Genomic DNA, 26137 nt, shown 5'->3' with positions numbered 1-26137 from the left:
TAAAGCAAAAAAAAAAAAAAGTGCTTAAAAAGAATAATTATTTTTAAAATGTATACTTCTTTTTATACCCTTCATGTGTCCACATATTTATGGTGTTTTCTTGTCACTTTTGTCCAATTTCTTGAAATTTGTGGGACATTTCCTACCAAGTTGGTCATTGCTTTATTTTCCTGAATAAATCACACAACTTTGCACAGGTTTTAAAGGGTTAATATACGCATTAACACCACACAACACTGACAACACTTTGTGTGTGTGTGTGTGTGTGTGTGTGTGTGTGTGTGTGTGTGTGTGTGTGTGAGTGAGGAGGGAGTTTGTATTGCATGTGTGTGTTTTGTGCAATTACATGATGTCGTTTTAGAAAAATGTGGTGATTCAACTAAAGAAACATCTGAGGAGGAAAGAGGGAAGAAGAGGAGGAAGAGGAGAGGAGAAGGAGGAGAAAAGGAGAGAAGAGAGGAAATTAAAAAAGGATAAAAGAGCAGAAAATGAAAGCAAAGGAAAGAAGAGAGTGAGTGTTTATAAATCCGTCCGTCTGTCCTCTCCGTATTAACACCCAGCCTCATGGGGCTCTGATGGCCCACTTCCTGTTTTCTGGACCAATAAGAGACCAGCGTTGCCCTCCGCTCTCCTCTCCCCGCGGTGGTATCTGATAACCACCCTGAGCCCAGGGGATTGTGGGAGAATAGAGTCATTCTGCGTGTTTATCTGGCGCTCTGAGACCAGCGGCAGAGGACTTTTTAATGAGCCCGTCGTTACAACATGTTGCTGCTCAGCAGCACTTCAGCAGGAGACGCAAACCCGCAACAAGTCCAACTCAACTGCTGCGCTGCCCTTTCAAAATAAAAGCACTGGAGCTGAGAGCGTCCCAAGAACATTGTTTTCAAATGTCGTAGTTTACAAAAATGTTCAAGGAACCCCAGACTTTGAGGGTTAAGGGATCATATCGAAGGTTATTCAGTATTCTTACATTCGCTGCTCGAAAAAACATATTAATTAAAAATAATCGTAAAATCCTTGGATAGCATAAACTGATCTTTGACTTCACACCAATGGAGTATTTTACACACAGATTCAGGTGTAAAGGTGGGTACTAGGGATAATGATGTGTACAATCTAATGTTATTTAGTTGATTTAATTCATTTAGTTTGCGTGGCCAGTGTGTGTTTCCTGAACTGTTTCATTGTTTGATCTGTCTATTTGTGTGCTGAAAGTTAAGTAGAAAAAAAATATGGGGAAATTTTAAAAAAAAAAGAAGAAAATTCAAGTAATGATGAGTTTTGAAACTAATGTTAGTATAGCAAAAAAAAAAACTATATATATATAATAATAATAATAATTTATACAATGCGGCACAAAGTGTGAGGTAGAAAGTGCAGACACTAAACAACTGTCCATAAATGCAAATCAAATAGATTAAATATTAAAATAAAAACTCATAAAGTGATCATTAAGATGAGGAATAAACCAATAAAAGATACAAAGACATGTGAGTGTGCACTAAAAAAAAAAAAAAAAGTAAAATGTGTAATGACACTAAAAATAGAATAAAATGAATAAATAGTCCAAGGATAACAGAGAGGGACTGGGAAAAAGGACACAAGAAAAATCAACAAAAGTCAATGTCTGTAGTCACATTAGCACCCTCCTGAGGCGATGATGTTCATTACACACACACACACACACACACACACACACACACACACACACACACACACACACACACACACACACACACACAGAACTTAACCTCCATATTAGGATGAAAGCGGCTGCAGCAGAGCGTCAGTATTTATAGACTGTTTGTCTGTGTGAGTAACGTACACGAGTAGAAAAAGTCATTTTTTTAATGAATGAGAACTTTTCATGCTCCTTTCTTAAAGTTGTTTTCCTACTGTTGACTCAACTATATTTTTTAGCCAGTAATCTATCTTTTCTACACCTGCTGCATGAATCAGTCAGTGCTTTTGTATCCAATCTGATGCTCTGCACTAAAATGAGAGCGCTGCTAGTGTTTCAGTTCAGTACGTCCACTGCTCTCGGTGCTGTTTCGCTCCAAAAAGTGTGCCATTCCCACGTCCACAAATATTGCTAAATTATTAAAAAAATATAATATTAAAAAAAAAAAAGTCACGAGAAAGTTACCAAAAAATAAGGAGAAAAGAAAGAAAGAAAAAAGTAAAAAACAAAACAAAACAAGAAAATTACCTCATAAAGTACATATACATTTCATTCTATTCACAATAAAATTACTATAAATAAAAATATAGTTTTCTAAATTTTTGTTTCTCCATTTTTTTGTAATAACCTCCTCCTCTTTGAAAACTAATTTTCTGGTCATTTTCTTGTCGCTGTTTCCTTCCAACTTGGTTTCCCTATGTTCTGGTCCCCGAAAACATCAAATTAAAGGGTTAATGCAGAGTGAGCTTTCGGAAAAAATGCAATAATTGGACATCAGTGTGACGTCAAAGACTTCCTGAAGCCGACAGTCAGCTGGACGGAGCGGCAGCTATACAGCCAATGAAGAAACAAGAGGTGGTTACCATAGCAACCTCAGCTGACTCTGTTTGTTTCAGGGTTTGTTTCCCTGTTGGTCTGAGCTCGAACCTTCAGTCACAAACACACAGCAGGATGCTATCAATCCTCTGACTGTAAAACACACACACACACACACACACACACACACACACACACACACACAGAGGAAGCATAGACAGGACATCCTAACACCAGGGGGTGTTGACCTCTTCAACTGACGGCAGTAAATCTGTCACTTATTTGACATCACTTCCTGTCTGACCGTCCCAAACGGTTAGAAAAACAAAGAGAATTTATCAACACTGGAAGGAACTGTTATCAACCGCCGGACAGGAAGTCCCAGTCAGCGACAATATGGCGGCACCTACAACTCATGCACAACTACATCACGTATACCGTCTCTCTTTACACCGCTTTTGAAGAGCTATGGTGGCCAGATTACATATTGTCTACACAAATGCAACCATCCAAGAAATGTATCTAAATAAAATGAAGCCTAATATAGCCATTTTTGGTCAGAAGTTGGTTGTGGGGTTGGTGGGTATTTTTTTTTTTGGTTGTGTGTGTGTGTTATCTGTTAAAAATCAATCAAAAAAATAAATATATCCTAGAAACCCCCTAAATGTCCTAAAAAATGTCAGAAAATTCGTGAAATCTCCTGACATCTGAGAAACGTCTAAAATCCTGGAAATGCCCTTAAATCCTTGAAAAAATGTCCTAAAATCTGAGAAACATCCCAAAGTTCTTTAGAAATGTCCGAAAATCCTGGAAATGTCCAAAAATCTGAGAAATGTCCTAACATCTGAGAAATGTTTTAAATCGCAAAAATGTCCTAAAATTCTAAAAAATGTCCTAAAGTCTGAGAAACGTCCTAAAATCCTACAAATGTCCTGTAATGTCCTCATTACAAGTGCAAGAAATGATTTCGATGGACGTCAGTGGATGGAGGGACTCTCCTACCTGTTCTTGATGCGTAGTTGGACTCCTCCTGCTGAACATGACCTGCTGTGGCGGGACGATGGTGGCGTTTGTTGTTGTTGTGGCGGCGGCGATACCGATGAAAGAGGAGGAGGAGAAGGAGGAGGAAGAGCAGGGAGAGAGGGACGTGAAGCACCAAACTCCTCGATGTATCCCTGATCAAACTCTCTGAGGAGAGAGGAAGAAAATGATGAGAAACTTTCCCTCATCCTGCACGTTTCCTTTTTTTCATCTTTGTTTTTTTACACTGATTAGATTTTAAAGGGTTATTTCGGTGTTTTTTTTAACCTGGACCGTTTTTTTTGTGTCTAAATAACTAATGGGAACAACTGTTTTTAAAATTGTTTCACTATTGAGTGTGATCGCTGCAGCCACAAAAAAGGCAGGAATCTAACCTCTTGGAGCATCTGTGCACCTTCAATATGATATATATCAATATCTTTAATATTACACACTCCCATACAGCTCTGTGCACAATGTGCTTATCAAAATCAATATTATACATAAAAAAAAATAAATTCTACTTTCACTGAGATCATTTTTTAACCATTATCAGTGCTAATCATGAATATCAAATATTAATTAATTTTCTGAATTTTACTGCTTTAAATGCCAGGTTTTTGTCATGATGCCACTATGTCTTAAATGAAAAAAAAAAGAAGACTTTTTTGGATTATCAGTCTGGGATATGTCAATGATTAGCAGCAACACTGGTTATGACATTGCACCTAATGGAAATAGCATGTATTTTTTCCATATGCCAAATATGGTTAAAAAAAATGACGTAATCAGGTGGAAAATAGTAAAAAAGTCAAATACCAATTCAAAACCCCAGAATGAGACCCAGAAATAATACAGTGTATGCGTTTATGCTTTGACGGCTGTGGGATGCTGTATTTTAGACTTATTGTTGAAGCTGAGCTGGAAATTTCAAGATTAAACAAAAACACACAGTCTTGCCAAAAAGTATGCCATATGCACGAACACCGCCAAAATAAAAAAATTTAAAAAAAAGAACGTAAGCATGTAAAATGCACCAAACGATACCGCAGAGAATTGCTCAAAAATGCTTATTATTTAAATTCTAGCAGCCACATGCATATTTGACCAGTATTTAACTGGTGGCAGATAACTGGTGGTGAGGGCAACACGGCAAAAACAGGACAGGTGGGATTAACAACTACGAGATCTCAGAATATTGTTCATTTTCTAACTTTCTCTCTGATTTTCTGGCCCGGATAAAATTGGCTAATCTAGTTTATAACCATCGCACCTCCAGAATCGCCACTCGGCTGCCAAAATAAACCAACCCTGCTGAGTTCAGGTCCGACCGGTACAAACAGGACTGTCTGCATGCCTTTTTTTCTGTCCTCTGACATCACACTCACGATTAAGTCATTTATCAAACCGTGATCACCACAGAGGCCTCCAGAGCGTGATAAATAAGAGAAATAATCTGCAGTTCAAAGGTCAAAAACGGTATCAAAAACAGTGGAGAGGTCAAAGTTGAGAGGTCACAGCAGCCTAAAAGCAGAGGTACTCCTGAGGTTTTTTTTTTTTATTCCAACAAAGAGAGAAGTCAATTACTGTCTCTTTAAGTATCTGACCCAGTGAATCATCTTTCTATGCACACACAAATCAGAAAAACGGGTTCACTCACTTAACTGGAAATTTATTTGTACATGTGTGCGAGTTTTTTGTTTGTCCACTTGGCAGCCGCTTTTCTTTCTTTCTTTCTTTATTGTCTGTTACTGCCGACTAATATGCTGTGTCCCTTTAAAATAAACATTAACTAATAAATAAATAAATAAGGACAGCGTCCATAAATGTCCGCAAATTGGGAAAACAATGGTGTCCGGGAGCTTCATAGTGTCCTAGCAGAGGATGAGATCAACCGCAAGATAACAGGGATGAAAAATGATTTTTATTACCCTTTAAAGCCATTATTATTTTTTATAAAGCACGGCCAATGGATATTTCATGTCACATTATAGACTGATTGAAATCGTGACGCTGGTATGTCGTCTAAAATAACACACTGGAGCAGCATGACGCTGTAGTTGTTTGATTATGTAAAAAAAAGGCAAAAGCTGTGAAAAAAGGGACTCTGTAGCGCCATCTTTGTGTAAAGGATGACACAACTCGACTACTGATTACCAGATGACTTAGTGACACGAACGCTGGCGGGATTTCCTGCAGGACTGCTGTTTTTACGAGGCGTTCTTGAACTGACAACTTAGTGGAAGTGATGAGTGAAGCAAAGCTTAACAGATAGTTCAGGCTCTTCTCACTGCGCAGGTACCTAAAGTCAGAGTATTTTCCAGCGAGCCTTTAAATCTGCAACCCTTTTCAACGGAGAGGTGAAAACACGAGACAATACACAACTGACAAACACACACAAAGAGAGAAACACACCCAGACTTATATTATTAACTGAGGACATTCCTCTGATGAGTATTCAGAATAGACCGCTGTACCACACACACACACACACACACACACACACACACACACACACACACACACACACACACACACACACACACACACACACACACACACACAGGTGCACAGATAAAGGCCCATTAAAGTGGAACCTGTCGAGCTGGTCGGAGGAATGTGTGGCAGCCACAACACCCTAAATTCACCTGAACAGGAGGGACGCATTCCACTTTCCATCTCATTACACACACACACACACACACACACACACACACACACACACACACACACACACACACACTGCTCTTTCTGTATCTTTTACCTGTTTGATAGTTCAGGCGTTCAGAGGTTAAGTGAACGGAAGAAAAGTCTGAATGAACGCCTTCTGACCTTCAGTTGAACCTTGTGCTCTTTGCCTAAATTTAGTTCGTAGTTATTTTAAATTCTACCGGAGGCACATAAGTATCCATATATACTGTCAATTTTGGGGATATGTGTCAGAAAAGATGCACATAGCACATATAGTGATGGACAATCATGGTCAGTTTGGTTTTTGTGGGTTTTTTTTGGCTTTTGCCAGTTTTTGTGCCAGATTTTTTCAATTCATTTGGATATGCCTGAGAAAACAGTCAAATGTTCAGCAATGTCTAAGAGTAACTTCAGTATATTTCAACTTGGACCCTATTTTCCCATGTTTTTGTGTCTAAATGACTAATGGAGAAAAAAAAATTCAAAATTGGTTCAGTATTGAGAGAAAGCGCTGAAGTGGAGAAAAAAGCTGCAAGAAAACCATGTGGGGCAATTATAGTCCATCAGTGTAAAAGTGCTTTTGATCACTGACAGGCACAGATTATTATTTTTCGGGTCTGACAACATTATGGAAAGGATCACTACAGAGATGGACCTTTTTGTTAAAGAGTAAGATCATTTTTGCTCAACCAGAAGCAGCCCTGAGATCACCATCACCAAACCCACCAGACTCCATTCAAATAAGTAGTAATTTTAGCGTGTATAGAGCCAGCATATTTTTACATCTAACTGGGTTATTTTAGGGTTTATTTCATTTAAAGCAGAGCTGGTGTTTGTTCAGAGTCGAATGATGATCAAATTTGGCTTTTGTGAGTTTTGTTTTGTCTCTGTCAACTCTGAATGAATGTGTGTTTCACAGTGATAAAATCACTCTTTATTTAAATGAAGTCTGGTTGGTTTGGTGGTGCTGATTTCAGGGATGTTTGTGCTTTCTCTTTCAAAATAAAGGTCTATTTTTGTAGGGATATCCTCTATATTGTTGTCAGATATTTGTAATGACAATCTGAGCCTGTCAGTGGAAAAAAAAACACTTCTGGTGCAAATAAATTCATGGTGTGAAAGTGCTCCAATTGATAACAATGCCACCAGATTATAAATAAACAGTAACTTTATCAGTTTAAAATGCGCTTTATTTATAGTCGACAGAAACAAAATAAAACATACAAAAAACATCTTGGTTTGTCTTTCCATTGTTCAGACAAGCACCGACTCTGGTTTGGTTGAAATAAACCTTTAATTCACCCAGCTGGATGTGAAAATATGCTGCTCTATACACACTAAAATTACGACTTATTTGAATGGAGTCTGGTGGGTTTGGTGATTTTAGGGCTGTTTCTGGTTAAACAAAAAGGATCTTACTCTTTATCAAAAAGGTCTGTCTCTGCAGGGATCCTCTCATGACGTTGTTAAACATTTACAATGATAATCTGAACCTGTCAGTGGCAGATATTTCGCAGAACGGTCCAACAGCAGTAACAACAGTGTTGACAGATGAGTCCCCAAAAAGTCTCTGTGTGAACCCACAATATAGGCTTGTTACACACAGACACACACACACACACACACACACACACACACACACACACACACACACACACACACACACACACACAGAGCGGTTGCCTGGGGAACGGTTTTGTGGCGGTTCGTCCCTGTAATGACTTCTTCCTCTTCTTTTTTTCAGCAGAGAAACTCAAACATTCATTAAGCTCGATTACGTCAGCCAACAACAAAAGAGCACAAAGGCAGAGTCACTGGAGATGAATGAAAAAAGACAAAGACAGACAGAGAATGAGAGACAGAGACAGAGACAGAGGATGAGAGATGGAGGGAAAGACCTAAAGACAACTACATGTGTCCCCATTCTTCTTGGCCTCCATTTGTGTATAACTACATTTCCCTTTTCAGTCCTCCTGTTTTTATTTTCTTTCGCTTCAATTTGTTCATTAAAGCGATATTTTACTTTCTTATCCTTATTTCTACTGTGTATATATTGTGTTCTACTCTGTAGCATAATAACAAACAGCGAGTAATTGATAAATTATCATTATGCATCCTGGATCACTCTTCTTGTGCTGCTTTCAGATGTCTTTCACAAGTATTAAAACTTTTGAAAAATTGAGCAAATTAGTGCGATTTCTTTCAAAAACGTGGAAAAAAGTAAATGAGAAATCAGTTAGAAATATCAGCAAATTCTTAAAAAAAAAAAAAAAAAAATCAGTGACAAGAAAAAATGATGAGAAAATGACCTAAAAAATTAGCTAAAAAAAGAGAGAGAATAGTTAGAAAATTTTCAAATAGCTAAGGGAAAAATACCAAGAAAACTATATTTATAATTATCATAACTATTAAAAACTGCTATTATTTTTATCTATTACCTTGAATTTATTTTAGCACTTTTTTTAGGTAATTTCCTATTTTTGTTATTTCAATTTTCTTTCTTGTTTTTTTGACAAATTTCAGTTAATTTCTTTTCTTTTTACAAGTTTCTTGATAATGTTTTGGGTAATTTTCCTAAAAATTGCTTATTGCTGGCTTTACATGTTTTTTTAAAAAAATACATTAAGCAAATTTGGTCAGATTTAAAAGAGATACGAGGGACTGAAGTAATTCTTTAACTCGAGTATTTGCACTAACACATCTGCTGTCAAAGGTCACAGCACCTCAGCAACAGCTGCAACAAAAATATCTGCTATCAGAGAAATCGCTGTTATTGTAACCTTCATCTCCTGCACACACACACACACACACACACACTCTGTGACACACACTCTGTGACACACACACACTGTGACACACTGCTGATAACTGTGCTGGTATGCAGCGTGACCTCCTAACACTCACACACACTCCTCACAGCATTTTGTCAGCATGACTCATCTGCTCTTTTTTTAACTCTCTCACCTCCCTGCAGTCTGATTCACGTCTTTAATTTGAATCCAAAATGTCAATTTATTCAGAAAGCGGCATCTCCTCAAACCTTTACATAAACAGATTGTATAACACAGACAAAAATACCAAACATACCAGAAAAACAGTCCGATTTAACACCGTAACACCTGAATTGACATCAGTTTTCTTTTGCAGCATTTCACTAACGTTTAACCCTTTGAAACCTGAGAAAATGGCTTGATTTATTTTAAAATCACTAAAAAAAACCATAATAAGCAACTTGGCAAGAAATATCCCGCAACTTCAAAAACGATCTGAAAATTAGCTGGGCGTGATTATTAGATATTACCAAAAGAAAAGGATCTATAATTCTCATTTGTTGTTAAGTCGATTGTTGTCCCATGTTTTTGAAAGAAATCAAGGTCATCTGCATAGGTTTAAAAGGGTTAAAATACTGTGAAAGACATTGTAAGATTTTAGAGATAAACTGTAAAAAATCAGTAAAAGACAACAAGGAAACGGTCTGAGATTTGGCTGGGGGGGATTATTAGATACTATCGAAAAACGAGGGGATAATGTGCAGACAACTATATTTATAGTTCTCTAACTACATATTTAAAATTATGCTCAAGAAAAAAAAATAAAAAGTATACTTTTTCAGCACTTTCTTTAGGTCCCTCTTTTTTTCTTTTTGCTTATTTTTAGGTAATTTTCTTGTTAATTTTACCTAATTTCTTGCAGTTTTTTGGGCTTTTTTTTTGTTAAGATGCTTGTTGCCCTCTTCCCATGTTTCTGAAGCCAATTTGGTAAAGCATGTGATCAAATGCAACGTAAAACACGGCAAGATATTAGGGATAAAAATGTGAAATGCATTAAAAGACAAGGCCAGCCATTATGAGTTCTGGACAGGGGGATAAAATTTTCCATATTTGGTCCCTCATCCGCACCCACCACCCACACTCGGCTCCAACACAATAATTTCAAATGGTCTCACAACAATGAAATGGCTACTATGGGGATTGACATCATCACACATGACAACAATTAGGCTCCTTGAATCCACAATAGCCTCTGTTTTCCAGTCATACCCGAATTAGAAATTCCATGACTGTTTTAGGAAACCAGTATGCAGAAATATTTAAATATACCATTTAGAAAAATGGCAATGCCGCATTTTATTTTGCCAGAATTTATGCAAACTTTGGAGTTATTCAGCCTCGTCCAGGCAAGACAGACACAACAGTGCCAATGCCACGCATTGATTTTTTATTTTTTGAGGTGGATCATTCAAAAGGAGCACTATTGGAATATATATACACACACACACACACATTTATATATGTATACTGTCTGATTATTAATTGCACTGGCGTAATCTGGGCACAGACGGAGCAGAAAACAAAGCAGATGCAGTGAAAGTGTTCATTGCACTGAGTTTAAAAGTTCGCTTTCACTCGCCTCTGCAGCAGCTGCTTCTCTCATCCATTTATCTAATCTGATCTGATCTGACCTGACCAACAGATCAATTATCTGCCCCGCAACTCAAACTCCACAAACTGCTGCTGAGGAAAAAAAAAACTCATGAAGAGCCCGACATGTGTTCACGGACCCGCAAATATTTAGAGAGGGGACACAGTGATAAAAAAAAAAACATTTGCTGACTACCGCCAAATAGATTCTAATTCTGTGGGAAACGCTGCCTGTATTTAGAGAAAAATCTATTTGACGGACACTAACACAGCTGCTCTCAGGAGCTGCCGCCCACTCTCCTCCTGGCGAGCAGTGTCCCAGCAGCGAGGAGAGGCGAGTGGTCAACTTTGCATTCTGTCTGAGTCACACACACAAACAAAGCAAAACAAAGCACATGCAAATGCCAAGACCAGCGCAGGACACAAGAAGACAGCCGACGAACCTGCTCGACAAAACACCGACTGACTGACTGCAGAGCGTGGTCACACCGACGGCACTGACAGCACAAACACTAGCAGCCTGAAAAATACACACCTCTACGTTATGTCGATGTCATTACTATTGATGAGATGACTTTAAAAGCTCGGCCCGTCGCTCGGCTTTTAGATTAACTGAGGAGTTACACGGGCGCCACCAGCACCCATCCACCACCACTGCTGAGTCCTGGTCTTTTACTGCCTTCACCAGCTCCCCGAAAATACCATCCTTCCCACTCATGTAGTCCTAATCACAACATACACACATTCGAGTGCTCAGGTCAGAAAAAAAGCAACAAACACGGACGCTTGAAGCAAGAAGGTTGTTTTTTCAAGGCTGATGTTTTACCAAAAGCAAGTAGAACAAAGCTCTTTGTGCTTCAGCAGCAGAACGAAGAACACAGCCAATGCCAAATACTGGCTGCAACAATCGGCCAGGCCGACAATCTGATGACCCCTACAGGTTTCTATTAACCCTCAAATTGCGCGAATTGAAATTGCAAGTATAAAGATCGTCCAGTGGAAACATCTCTGTTTCGAAAAAATTGCCATATTTCTTAAAACTGCAATAGAAGTACATTTTTCGCTTTTATAGGTCATAAAGGTTATCGGTGTTATTGCATTGTGTTACTCCTCAAAAGTTGAGCGCATCATCTTGAAGTTTTGAATCCACAATTCCTCTGTGAAATCGTGGACTATCGTCTCCCAAAAATCCCTCATACGTTGTCCCTACCACATATAAGGGGCTTTCTTTTCCATTATGGCTCCATAACGCGCCTACGTGGCCTTGGATTGGAAATAATGAGGGCTAGTGTGGTGGCTGCAATAGAATAAACCTGCTGTTTTGGACATCCATCGCCATGGTTACTGGGATGTTATCGCCAGAGGAGAGGTCGCAGAACATCACTCAGTGGAAACACAGTCACCTCGCAACTGTGTTTTACTGACATTTTGAAAATATAGCTTAAGTTTTGCACAAATCTGTGATGGAAACCCGCCTCATGGGGAGGGTGGTCAGCTCTACAAAGCTTATGCAAGTACGATACTTTGTTAAATCTTTAGAAAACTAACATTTATATCAACCTCAGCTGTAATTTGTTTAAGCTTTTAAAAAAATAATAATGAATGACCGACAAATCTGCGACAAACGCGTTCGTCATGTGGCTGCCACAGGCCCAGAATTAAAAGCATCTAAAACGGCATTATTGTGTGCTGACGGTCAGATTTGTCGTACGTTGCTTTTTGGTGTCGTGCACCTGGAAGAGTTTTTTGGTTGCGGTTGGGAGTGTGCTCCTTTTTTCCTTGTGTTGTGACTTTAAGGGCCCCATGACCTCTCCTCTGGCACCCTCAGGACAAACTTTTACATTTTAGGTGCTGGCATCGCTCCAATAACAGCTTAATCATCAGCATTTTGTCTGTCCTGTATCGAACTTTGCAGTCTTTATTTGTGACCCAACAGTGAGGTCAGACTTTCTGCTCTGACACACAACACTACACCAAAAATGATGCCTGCACTTTGAGTCGCTGCTGCCTCTTTTCTTTAGTTTCCTCTTTGAGCCTCCAGCGAAAACAAAAAACTCTTCATGTGTAACGTTACACCAGTGAAGTGCACACTGCTGCTTACTGGGGATTAGAGGACAAAACAGTGGAAAAACAGCTGCAAGGTGCAAGGCAAGGATGGTCCACACACACACACACACACACACACACACACACACACACACACACACACACACACACACACACACACACACACACACACACACACACACACACAACATAAACACACCCAGAGCACAGGTGAGTGGTGATAATCTTTCCTCAGCCAGTGTCAGGTAACACACTCGCTACACACATGCTACACTGCCAACACACACACACACACACACACACACACACACACACACACACACACACACACACACACACACACACACACACACACACACACACACACACACGAAAGTTCATTGATAAAAAAACAAACAAACAAACGAAAAAAACACTTTGAGTAATCAGTCATGCCTCCTTTGTTCATAACCTACAATACTCAAATCAGTTTTCTGTCGCATCCAGACTCAGATGGAAACAGCCGACCTGACTGACGGAAGTTCAAACATACACCTGTCACAACCCAAATCCTTAAAATAAATAATGTACGTTAATGCAAACCACACAGACTTAACGTTTTTACATTATTATGTAGCGGACACGTTGAAACTTTACATTTCTTTTTGTTTCAGCTACACTGCGGTTAATGTGTGGTAAAGTTTAGGCACAAAAGCCAGTTTGTTATGGTCGGGAAGGGATCGAGTTTTGGCTCAAAACGTCTGCTATTGGTGGCACAATCACAGCTGGAAATACAGCTGATGTTATGTTAAAAGACATCTCCTTTTGGAGGGACAGTTGCCTGAAAATGCCATTAATGATTTGCAAAAATCCCCTCCTTCTGATGGCACAATCAGCACTTGATATGAAGCCCGTCTCACTAAAAAACAGCTGGTTTTGGTGGTAAAGACACAACTGGAAAAGCTGCAATTATCTCTCTTAAAAACAGCAGGTTTTCTGTGCACAACCGGCAGTAGAATTGCCACTTGCTATTTTGCCATCAAAATGTTTTGATGGCAAAATAGCTAGAAATGTCACAGAAGTCTTGCTAAAAGAAAACTGTTTTGGTGGCTGGAAATGCTGCTGCTGATGTTGCTAAAAAACATAAATATTTGTGGGCACAAAAGGCACTTGAAATGCCTCCAGCGTCCCTTTTGTTGGCACAATCACAGCTGAAACTGCTGCGAATCTTGCTACAAAAAACAAGCAGTGGACTCTTTACAGCCGTAGTGATCTGCAGCTTATCAGCGATCCTGTCAAGGTGTCATGCCGTGCAACAATCAGTGCAACATCTGCATTTTGTCAGTTGACCATGTTGTGCTTTTGCAGGCTGACGTTTTTTAACAGTAGCTTGCAGGATGTCATGACAACTGCACATGATCATAGATATATTTTTCTTTATTATATGATATTTAATTAAGGCAATCTTCTCTCCTCCACAGCTTCACCTTCTCCTCCAAATATGGTCACTCAGATATCAAAAAAGCAACCTCCAAAATGCCAAACTCTAACCTCCAAAACGGGATTCCAGAAACCAACAGATGATATCATGACGACTGCGTCCATTATTTTAATATAATCTCAATCACCTTTAAGTATCGGTTCAGTTTGCAGATGTAAAACAGAGATCGCTGTAGATATTTGCACTGAAAAACCAACTTCTGCACATCTGAACTTGTATTTTGTGTTCTTTATATTCTGTTTTTTCATTTTATATTTTTAAATTGCTTCTTTATTTTTATGTCTTATACTATTTAAATTCTTTTTTTCTTCCTTTATGTTAACTGTTTTGCACCAAAACACCAAGTCAAATTCCTTGTATATGTAAATGCACTTGGCAATAAAACTGGATTCTGGTTCTAAACATACAACATGTTTAAATACACACAGGCTTTATAAGTAATAAAGAGATTTAAGGAAAAATATTATGTGAATCTCCAAATAAAGCTGGAAAATAACTGCTACCAGTGACAAGCAGCATTCCTGCAGCTCGATGCCTTTTTTCATTCAGCCAAACCCGACAGCCTGAAACGGGTGTGACCTGCTGGAGCCTGTCGGACACAAATTGTTGTCAAGTGTTGTCACAACATTTCCAGAACTTGTTTTGATGGGACTGTTTTTAAAAGTGATTACTGGATCGGATTTTTTATGTGTTTTGTCAGCTGGACAGTTACATTTTTAGGAATAATTAAATCTTTAACCCCTGGATCAACATCAGTTTTCTTGTGATGCTTGAAGATGCCATTTAATGAGGAAATTGTTTTAATGCATTTGTGTCCTACAAACTGCAACCCCCCAAAAAAAGCTATGGGAAGCTATTAGATATGATTGAACTATATAATAATAATTATAATAATATAATAATAATAATGATAAGTCCGCCAAAAATATATTTTTTAGCACTGTCATGTTATGGTTTTTAATTTTTATTTTTTCGCCTTTATTCAGGTAATTTTCTTGTAACTTTTTACAAATTTTTGGACCATTTTTTGTTATTTTTGACAGACATCAAGCCAATTTTCTCAGGTTCCAAAGGGATCCAGATTATTACAATTTGGGATTTATTTTTGTAGTTTTCAGTAATACACTGCTAGTAATAATACTGCACTAAGCCATACGCTGAGATATGGGACCAAAGGGAAGTCACCAAAAGATAGTCTTGCGTGATTTGTTCTCAATCTATACACCAAACTCACTAAAAACACACTAGTGAAACTAACATAACACACACACACACACACACACACACACACACACACACACACACACACACACACACACACACACACACACACACACACACACACACACACACACACACACACACACACACACACACACACACACACACACACACACAGCAGACTTACAGCTCTGACTGGCAGCTCCTCAGAAAACTCTCTGGCTTGTTTTCGGCTTCTTGCAGCATGACTCTCTCTCTCTGAGTGTCTCTGTCTCTCTCTTTACTTCTCTGTTCTCAGCCAATCAGAGCTCACCTGAACGCACCAATCAGAGGAGGCGCAGCAGGTTTGGAGGAGAGTGGGAGGTGTGTGTCTGGCAGGTGCAACTGGCTTTTGTGTGACTGACACAGAGGATGGAGGACGACTAAACAACCAGCAAACACCTGCGCTGTCAGTCACACACAGAGCATTTAAACACCTGCAACACACACTTTCACAACACCTGCTGAAGAGAGCGCGAGCACACACACACACACACACACACACACACACACACACACACACACACACACACTCTCACACACACAGACTTCGGTCTTTGAGCAGCAATAACCATCAGTTCAATCCCATAAATCTTTATTGTCCCTGAGATGCTGTTGCTCTGCAGCTGCAGGAGGAGATCTGACGGAGGAACGTGAGGAGGAAGTGATGTAAGAGAAGAGTGGCTAATAAAATAAAAGGCAGAGACGCCTAATCGCAGAACAGCTATGCAGCTAAAAAGTGAAAATTTCCAGCTTCCTATATTGTCCAAAGCTGTCTGATTTACAAGTTGACTTCTGTTTACAGAGATGAGAAAATGGAGTTCTTACAATGTTCAGTGATTTGGAGCCAAAAGTTTTGTTAATTTAAAATAAAATCTAAAACTGAATGTATAATTAACTATATAATTTCATACTGGAGGTCTTATTTTTTTTCAGTTACAGATTTTATGTTTTTGGATTCAGATCTTTTTTCGCCTCGAAAGCTCTTTTTTTTCAAGTTTTTTTTTCTCACCTTTAGCTCTTCATAAAACTTATTACATTTTTTTAGCACAGTCTTAGGGTCATTTTCATGTTTTTGTTTGTTTTGCCCATTTTCAGGTAATTTTCTTGCAACTTTTCACCAATTTCTTGTTAATTTCAGGGTCATTTTTTGTTTTTTATTAATTTGCTCGTCACCTTCTTTCTATGTTTTTGAGAGAAATCAAGCTCCTGTTTCAAAGGGTTAAAGGATAAATCCAGATTCCAGCTACTGAACTTTGACTACATCTGTCTGTATGATTCGTCTGATCTGCATCACAGCCGTCAGTCACACATTCTGTGTCAAAAAACTGTTTCTCTTCTCAAAGTGAGCTTTTATTTGCCTGCTTGGATTTTAAAATTCAGTCCAAAGGTGAATGCGGCTCAGGTATGCAACCTGCCGCACAGCCCACTGCACATGGCAACAACATGCAAATCAAGGTCCACCGCTCAAATCTCCTAGTTCGCCACAGACCGAGACAATTTTAAAAAAAAAATCGAACATATCACGACACTAGATTCAAACAGAATATCTACTTTTATGAAAGCAGACCTGAGAGCAGTCGACTTCTCGTGGTTCCCCATCAGGATTCCCGCAGGAAGCTACAACACACCGCTGCTCTCCGCTCGTCTGGAGGAAAAATTCTCACGCCTTCCCTCCTCGCCACACCTTCCCATAATGCCATGTGTGCTCCTATACCTGTCCTGCGGTGTGTGTGTGTTTGTGTCTGAAGTCTAAAGTCCTGTATTGTGTCATGCCTCTGCCAGTAAATAAAAGCCGCAGTAGCAACAGCAGCCGCACTAACAGTCACACCCCAAACCTAAACACATACCTGATTCTGCAGCTGGCAGCACATCAAGCTGAACACTGAAAGAGATGCTGCGTGACTGACTGTTTCCAAACATCCACTGCGATCATCTCCACAACAATAACATGAATAATTTCTGTCAAAAAACGTCCTGCTTTTTTAAAAAAAGACCAAAAACAAAGCCCAAGTGGATGTTTGTGCCAAATTTGAGGAAACTCACTCAAGACCATCTATACTGCGTTCACGAGAATGAGACGGATGCAAGGTCACAGTGAACTTTGACCACCAAAATCTAATCAGTCCACCCTCGAGTCCAAGTGAACGTTTGTGCCAAATTTTTAAAAAATCACTTCAGGTGTTCTTGAGATATTGCATTAACAAGAATGAGACAGATGAGGTCACATTGGCCTTAACCTTTGACCTTTGACCACTAAAGTCTAATCAGTTCATCCTTGAGTACGACTGAACGTTTGTGTTGAACCCCTCAAGGTTTTCTTGAGACATTGCATTCACAAGAATAAGACAGACCTTGACCTTGGACCTATGACTACTATAATCTAAGTCGTTCATCCTTGAATCTAAGTGGAAGTTTGTGTTGAATTTGAAGAAATTCCCTCAAGTGTTCAGAGATATAGCTTTTACATGAATGAAAGGAATGCAAGGTCACCATGACCTTGACCTTTGACCAACAAAATCGAATCAGCTCATCTTGAATCTTCTCAAACATTTGTGTGAAATTTGAAGAATTTTCCTCAAGGTGTTTTTGATATCGAGCTCAGAAAAATGGACCAAACAGCTGGATGTACAGACAAACAACCTGAAAACATGATTCGTTTTTTACTACACACAACAAAATTCTTTCAACGTTTTTTACTAATTACAAAACTTCTCCAGGCCTGGAAAACCAGATTGTTAAATTTCATGACTTTTCCAGGTTTCTGATGACTGTGGGAACCCTGAGGTCCATATCAATATGTGGTGGTAGATGTTTTGATCGTGGCAGGCCGCCATAAGTAAATAAATGTATAAAAAAATCAGCAGCAAGCTCTGAGTTTAAAAGAAACAAAGCCAACGTGGAAGTACCAAAAACTTCAGTTCCTCTAATGACCAACAGATGATCTCTGTTTACAGCCTCACAGTAAGTAGAAAGAAAAAGGGGAGTTTATAGTCCACTTTTACTTGTCAATTAAATCTATAATGCCTGTGATAATCAGTTATGGTGACACTAGTACTGACTGGTAATAGATAACAGGTAATAAACAGTGTCTGCCTGTGTGTGTGTGTGTGTGTGTGTGTGTTTTTATTCTGGACAACCAGATCAGACCTGGACTATGAACCAGGATGTAGAGCCGAATCCAGACCAGTTACAGATAATAATGATTACCAGGAAGCTCGGAGGCAACTTCTTGTGCCGTCATTCATATGGTCTGTTGGTACAAAGATGAACTCCATTTAAAGTGTGTGTGCATGCGTGTATGTGTACGTGTGTGTGTGTGTGTGTGTGTGTGTGTGTGTGTGTGCGTGCGTGTGTGTGTGTGTGTGTGTGTCATTGTCAGTCCTTTCCAAAGTATTTGTTCACTAGAATTATAAATCATAAATATTTTTAACAGGTGTTTTCTCTTGCTGCTCATCATCCGTTACCCTTCAACTGCAGACTCCGTCAGCCCCTCTCTCTTTCTCTCTCTCACACACACAAACACACACACCTGAGTTCTGCTACCCGACTTGAACCTGATGGGGTTCAGGTGGGGTTTGGGGCAAAACTCCAGTGTCTACTACATTTAATTAATTTACCTAATGCTTTTATCCAAAGTGACTTACAATATATTATTATTATATTATATATATTAGTATATTATTATATTATACACACACACACACACACACACACACACACACACACACACACACAGTCTGTACCTGCGGACAGTGAGCTGCAGAGTCTTGTAGGATCCTTTGACCAGAGCGATGGCCTCCTGTCTGTATCCAGTCAGCTCCACGTCGTTGATGATGATGATCTCATCCCCCACCAGCAGAGGCTGCTCCAAACTGTCCGCCTTGCCGCCCTCCTCGACCTGCACACACACAAACACACACATACACACATAAACACTTGAGCCCAGATTCACTGAGAAAACAGTTTAGCACAGTGATACCAAATTTACGGCAAATCTGGCCCCCAGCAGGGTGCTGGATGGACCCCACCGTCATTTTTAAAGTCACAAAAAAAAATGTGATTCAGTACAGGAGTTGTTTTTGTACTTTTAGTATACATAAGGTAGGTGCCAGAGTGCATCAGCAACAGCATCAAAATAGAGCTTCATTATCAAAAAAGGCCAGTGGAGGATCCAATGCACCCCCCGACAGAGGTCCTGGCTAAGACAATGTCCTGAAATCCGAGAAATGTGCAAAAATCCTGGAAATATCTAGAAATTCTAGAAAAGGCCCAAAATCCTAGAAATATTCTAAAATTTTAGAAACTGCCCCAAAATCCTAGTCATGGGTTAAATCTCAGCAATATCTTACAATTTTATAAGTGTCCAAAAATCCTCAAAATGTCCTAAAATCCTAGAAATGTGCAAACATCCTAGAAGTCTCCTAAAACCCTAGAAATTACCCAAAATCCTAGAAAAATCATAAAATCTTGGAAATCTCCTAAAATCTTAGAAACATGTATGGGGCTGCTGTGACTGGCCACAGGCCTCCTTACATTTTGCAAAAGTGGCTCCAAAGCAAAGCGCGTTGAGTGTCCCCAAATATTTACAACAACAGTCGATGATTTTGCAGCTACGATTTACAAAAATGTAGCAAATGATTTACCAAATCACCGGCTCATTATGAAGTCAGGTCCTGACCTCGAGTCGCATTCTGTGACTGAGTCAGAGCTCAGCAGGCGACGACGACAAAGCTCAGTGAAAAAATACCGTCGTGACCTCAGAGCGTTCAGACCGCAGTCTGCTGAGCTAAAACGTGTCCCGGACCTTCGGTATCTCTGTGCTGGAGACGCAGTGATGAAACTTGTCGAGTCACACTTACTGCGGCGGCCGTTATCAGGGTTTCTATTGTTCTGGGAGGTAGGAAACACTCGTGGTGTGTGCAGGAGTGTGTTATGTGGGTCACTGCGAGCTGTTTGCCTCGTGGCTTTGTCATTCTCACATCCCGTCTGTCTGTTATGTGTAGAAAAGTAATTTTTATTCTACATTTTGGTAAGCAAACACCCAAATGGTGGCCACACATGGAGCAAATTTCTAGATCTTTTTCTGCGAAATTTTCTTCCCCAAGTCCCACTCTGCTGTGCTGTGATTGACTAGTGCTCGCCACGCCAAGTCAAGCTCAGAAGCTGTTAAAACCAATTCATATTTTTCATCTCTGCGTGTTTACTCAGGACCGCTTTGGTCCACGACACGAAAATGTCATTATCTACGAGTGTCTGCAAGGGTCAAAAAGAACCTCTGCGCAGACTGTACACATAGCAAAAGCACAAAACATAATCTCTTGTTCCACACTGCAGTCAAGGCCGAAACACTGCTGTCAGGCCTGCCGTCGCCACGGCATTTCAATAAAGTTATATTGAAGTTGGATATTGTAAAATACAGTATATGTGGTAAGGGGCCCTGCTCTGTCTGGGGTCCTTGTTGGCCTGAAAACCATTAAAGACCCCTGATCTTAGATGATGATGATGATTCAACTGAAACTCCCAGTCTGACACACACACACACACACACACACACACACACACACACACACTCACGCAGTATCAAATCAGCATGACTCTACACTATCAGCGCTGTCAGTGATGCCTCTCTGCAGCCTGTCAGTGTGTGTGCGGCGGTATCAGAACGTACGTCTGTGTGTGTTCATCCTCTTTAAGGTCACGTTGTCCTGCCGTCTTCAACAGTAGGCAGGTTTCAATTAACCCTAAAATTGCGCAAATTGAAATAACGGAATGGAGTCGATTTTGAAAAAAATTGCAAAAAAATGTTTACGCTCGCATGAGGTGGTATTTCAAGTACTTTGATAAAGCCATTTTTCGCAAAACTGCAGTGAAATTTTGTCTTTTCTAGGTCACATGATGCTATGTCTATGTGCTTGTCAGTAGGAGCTGGCTCCTTCATGATGCAGCAGGAGCTGCAAGAGCTGTTATTGCATCACATAACTCTTTAAAAGTTGAGCAGATCATCTGGAAGTTTTGAATAAACAATTCCTCTGTGAAATCGTGGACTATCAGCTCCCAGAAATCCCTCATACGTGGCCGCTCCCACATATAAGGGGCTTTCCTTTCCATTATCGCTCATAACACGACTACATCGCCTTCAATTGGAAATAAAGACGGTTAGTTTGGTGGCTGCAATGGAAATAAAGCTGCTAATGTTTTGAACATCAGTTGCCATGGTTACTGGGATGTTATGACCAGAGGAGAAGTCGCAGAACGTCATTTCGACATTTCGAAAATATCGCTTCAGTTTTGCGCAAATCTGTAATGGAAACCCGACGAATATAAGATGCAGTTCCTGTCATGGCCACTAAAAAAACCCAAAACACAACATCTCTCTGCAGACACAAAATCAATAGAGTTTGCACTCTGGAGGCTGATCGATTTTCCACATCGTCTTTGTCCAAATTAAGGTTTTCTGGTTCCAGTAACTGACGCAGATGAATCTGGTCTAAAAATGAGCCCTAATCACACACATCAAACGTCAGGTTCACCACGAGGGCTAGAAATATAACTAACACCAGAGAGCGCCTTTACTTCATTGTCGTTTTCACATCCTGTCTTGTGATTGACAAAGGTATCTGGCACTGTTCCGAAACAATAAACCCCGCCCAACAGGGACGCTTCGAATGTTAAAACAACTGCCAAGAATTTCTCTCAGGGTGTGTCTGACCCTCCTCTGAATTACAACATGTGTTTCAACAAAAGAATCACGTGTTTTGGCCCACACACCGCAGCTCCAAGGGTCCTCTAAGACAATACACTCATGTGCTGAGTGACTTAAATCACCGTGTACGGTGGCCCCGAGGAGGCAAAACACGACAATATCACATCTGACGTTTCATTAAAGTCATTAACAAATGGGGGAGTGGTGCGAGCCGCGGGCCAGGCACAAACAAAGGCAGGTATTTTAAAAGTATCCACACTGTTGACATGTTTGACCGTGAGATGTGTCTAATGAGACGTGCTGATATAAAGGAAATGAAACATCCTCCACGAGCTGTGAAAGAAAAAGAAATATAAACCATTCCTCAGCTCTGCAGAGCGGTGCACATGCCTCAAGTGTTTGCCTTTTTCAGGAATAAATATACCCAAATAAGGCTCGCAGAATCACCCAGTAACTGTGAGTGTGTGTGTGTGTGTGTGTGTGTGTGTGTGTGTGTGTGTGTCACTGACTTTGGTATTCCAGCTGAAATTCATTATCCCGCCGACGGAGATATCCAAACAGAGCGGCTCAGCCTGTTCATACCATGACTGAAACAACATACCTCCTCTAATCAATGAAGACTGTATGATTTGGGAAAATATCCTCCGACAGCAGGGGGGCGGGGGGGTGAGAAAATGTACTGTAACTGAATTGATTTTGATTGGTTTATTGGTTCTTTGTTGGCTTTAGAAAAATTAAAATGACGAAAAATCTAATTCTGACCCCACATCACAGGGTAAAGCTCTGGGTGAGGTTTTTCTAAAGAGCGATTTTTCCTTTTTCAGTCTCATCTGGAGGATAATTAAAGGCAAGTATTTGCAGTATTTTGCATTGAAGCAACAACTTCAAAGAAATTGCAAAAACCAAAGCAGCAGGGGCGTTCTGGTGACCTTAGGGCCCTGACACACCAAGCTGATGGTCGGCTGTCTCTCAGTGTTGGGTCTTGATGGCTTAATTGCTGCGTTGACCCTCGTCGGCCCTTGTTGATTTCTTTTTCTTTCTTCTTTCATTTTGTCTTATTTGGTTTAGCTTAATTTATTTGCACATAATTGAGATTTGCATAAAATCTAGATGAATAAAAAAACAAAAATGTGTCAGGAGAGTAATAACAGTGATATTTTCATTATGATATTACATGTCCGACAGTCCGCTCCAGCGCGCGGACATGTCCAACATTCCCCAGTGTGGACATGCCCGACATCTGGTCCAGTAAGGGAACATGTCCGACAATCCACTTCACATGCAGATACGTCAGAAAAGTCCCCAGCATGTCCAACATCCCACTCCAGCGCGGACATGTCCAACAGTCTGCTCCAGGGCGGACATGTCCCACATCAAGCTCCAGCGCAGGGACATATCAGACAGTCCCCAGCGCGGGCATGTCAGGCGTCCTGCTCCAGAGCGTGGACATGTCAGACAGTCTCCAGCGTGGACATGTCCTACAGCCCGCTCCGAATGGAGCAGCCACTCACTCATTTTTACAAACTGTCTCGTACCTGCTAGGTTTTCCAACAAAACACCTGTCATTGAGTGCCAACAGTACCCACGGAGGTGGCTATTAATAGCGCCCGTACCACATCACATGTACCTGTAAGCCAGGCATCACCAACTGATGGACCACGGTCCGGATCCAGACCAAAACTTCGTCCTATCCGGACCCGTGGCTAAAAATGTAATAAAATGTAAGAATGAGAACAATATTTTTTAAGGAGTAGTGCTGGGAAATTAATCGAAAAATAATCGAAAAATAATCGAAACCAACATTCAGAACCTCTAAGCGACGTGGACCCCTACGGCTTTAATTCATCAAGAATTAAAAATTCTCCATTTTTGGATTCTTCATTCACTGCGGAGGCATAACAGAAAAACGCTTTCTTTACAAATTCAACACGGGTGAGTAATTACTATGCAAATAGTTGTTGGGGGGTGAAATGTTCCTTTAATATACGTAACTACGGTAAGTAGATTAAAGCTGGTGCAATAGAGGCTCTAGATTCACAGTCGAGACTTTAGGTCACATCTTAACCGTTCACCTTCATTTTGTTTGTTGGCAGCGTTGGCGCACACATCCAGTTTGATACCAGTCATGAGACCTTCAGATTAAGACTCATTTAAGCCGTTTGACCTGAGCTGAACTGCATGGATTAACAGAAACCTTCACTGTGACCTCTGACCCCGACTGACAATCACAAAAAATGCACTGCACTGATGATAAACGAGCCGAGGATGAAAAATCTCTCTATCCTACTGTTGCCGAAAAAGTCCTCATCTGTTTAACCACTTACACACATTTAAATCTGAAAATTTGAGATACAGTTAAGCAGAGGTTATTGTAATAATAATAATAATAACAATAATAATTGTTATCATCACTATAACAATTATTAATGTAAAAATTATTTTGTTATCAATACATAACATCATTTATATAATAACTTATAATTACATAATAACACTAATAAATAATAATAATAATAATAATAATAATAATAATAATAATAATAATAATAATTATTATTATTATTATTATTATTATTATTATTATTATTATTATTATTATTATTATTTTATAAAATTTTAATACATTTTTTTAATTTAATTTTAACACTGCTGTTTCTGGTATTTAAAGAAAACAATAAAAATCAAAATTTAAAAAAAGTATCTGTATACATGTACACAGAGCTTAAGTTTGGACTGAGGGCTTTTCAACAATAATGTGGAATCTTGCGATCATGCATATTGTTTTAGCTGTGAGAGACAACAAAGCGAGACATTAGCTGGATATATGGAGAAAGACAGAAACACAGATGGAGACTGAATGGGAGGAAGTAAAAAAGAAATACAAAGAAGCTAAAAGAAAGAGGCAGACAGACGGTCAGTCATCAGGCAGATGTTGGGTCGGCGCTAACGCTGATCTGAGTACAGTACAAAATAAAAGCATGAGTGTGCTCAAAAGCACCCAGGAAAACAAATAATTCACATTCTTGTCCTATTTTACAGCAGTTTGGCCTCCGTCCCAGAATAACCTCTACACACACACTCCCACACACACACACTCCCACTCACACACACACACACGTACCGGCTGATTTGCATGTTAATAAAATGAGGCCACTGTGGCTGCACAGACAGTCATTAGTGATCACGTTCCTTATTACAGTATTTTAGGTAACTCAGACAGCGTCACTGACGTATCAACAGACGCCGTAATCAATCAGCCGTTAGCTGTTGTGTCACCTTATTTATTTTCAGTCGTTTTTGGGGGTAAATGACAAATGTTGATCCTTCAGGTATCTATTGGTTTACTTTTTTAATTAGTTTTTTCTTATTTATTTAATCTATTTGTTGTTCGTATATATGTGCTCACAACCGACAAGGTAAGTAGGGAGGGTGAATGTCGGGAGGGTTTGTGGGACTTTTTCCCTGATGCAGATGCTCTAATGTAACCCACAGTTGCTGTATTTCTATGCAATGTCTGCAAAAAATTGAATAAAAAAATAAATAAAATACTAATCTTTCAGGTATATGTATTTCAGGCCACGTGTAAATGAGAACAGCTCTCCAAAAAATGTAAGTCTTTCCTTTGCATTTTGAAAAAAATCTGCACGTACATGGATCCACAAAAAAAATGGAGAATACGCTGTAGTATGCATGCCAGGCCAGTAGCTGGCAGTGTAGCTTTTTAATGACACACTACAACATGCACCTAATAATAATATAAAGACGGTCTTTTACAACGCGGTGAGTATAAACGCACAAGAAGACGATGGCAAGCACACGCACGAGAAGCGTGGATGTATATTAGGAAGTCTGGATACATACATATATAATATATAATAACTAAATCCATGTGTAACATGCTAAATTCAAATGTTGGTAATCTGTTGTTTTATTTATCACATGGTAGAAACAAGAACAAATGTACATTTATATTTATACTTTAGTGTTTAGATATA

The 26137-nt window shown here is 39.6% G+C and overlaps 1 protein-coding gene across 2 annotated transcripts in view; it reads right to left on the bottom strand.

Moving 5' to 3' along the window:
• The window catches only part of shroom3 (shroom family member 3), a 63426-nt gene that overhangs the window by 35618 nt on the left and 1671 nt on the right, over nucleotides 1-26137 (bottom strand). The window contains exons 2-3 of one of the 2 annotated variants that reach the window (XM_088070590.1): nucleotides 19183-19337; nucleotides 3500-3685 (exon numbers count right to left, since the gene is read on the bottom strand). In XM_088070590.1, coding sequence (XP_087926716.1) covers nucleotides 3500-3685; nucleotides 19183-19337 — 341 coding nt within the window. Of the gene's footprint in view, nucleotides 1-3499; nucleotides 3686-17006; nucleotides 17125-19182; nucleotides 19338-26137 lie in introns of those variants that run through there. The other variant, XM_088070591.1, reaches the window with a different exon arrangement.

The sequence above is a fragment of the Plectropomus leopardus genome, chromosome 20, assembly GCF_026936395.1.
Source record: "Plectropomus leopardus strain MGB_pleo_1.0 chromosome 20, ASM2693639v1, whole genome shotgun sequence".
Taxonomy (NCBI): Eukaryota; Metazoa; Chordata; class Actinopteri; order Perciformes; family Serranidae; genus Plectropomus; species Plectropomus leopardus.
This window is presented reverse-complemented; position numbering and strand designations above follow the sequence as displayed.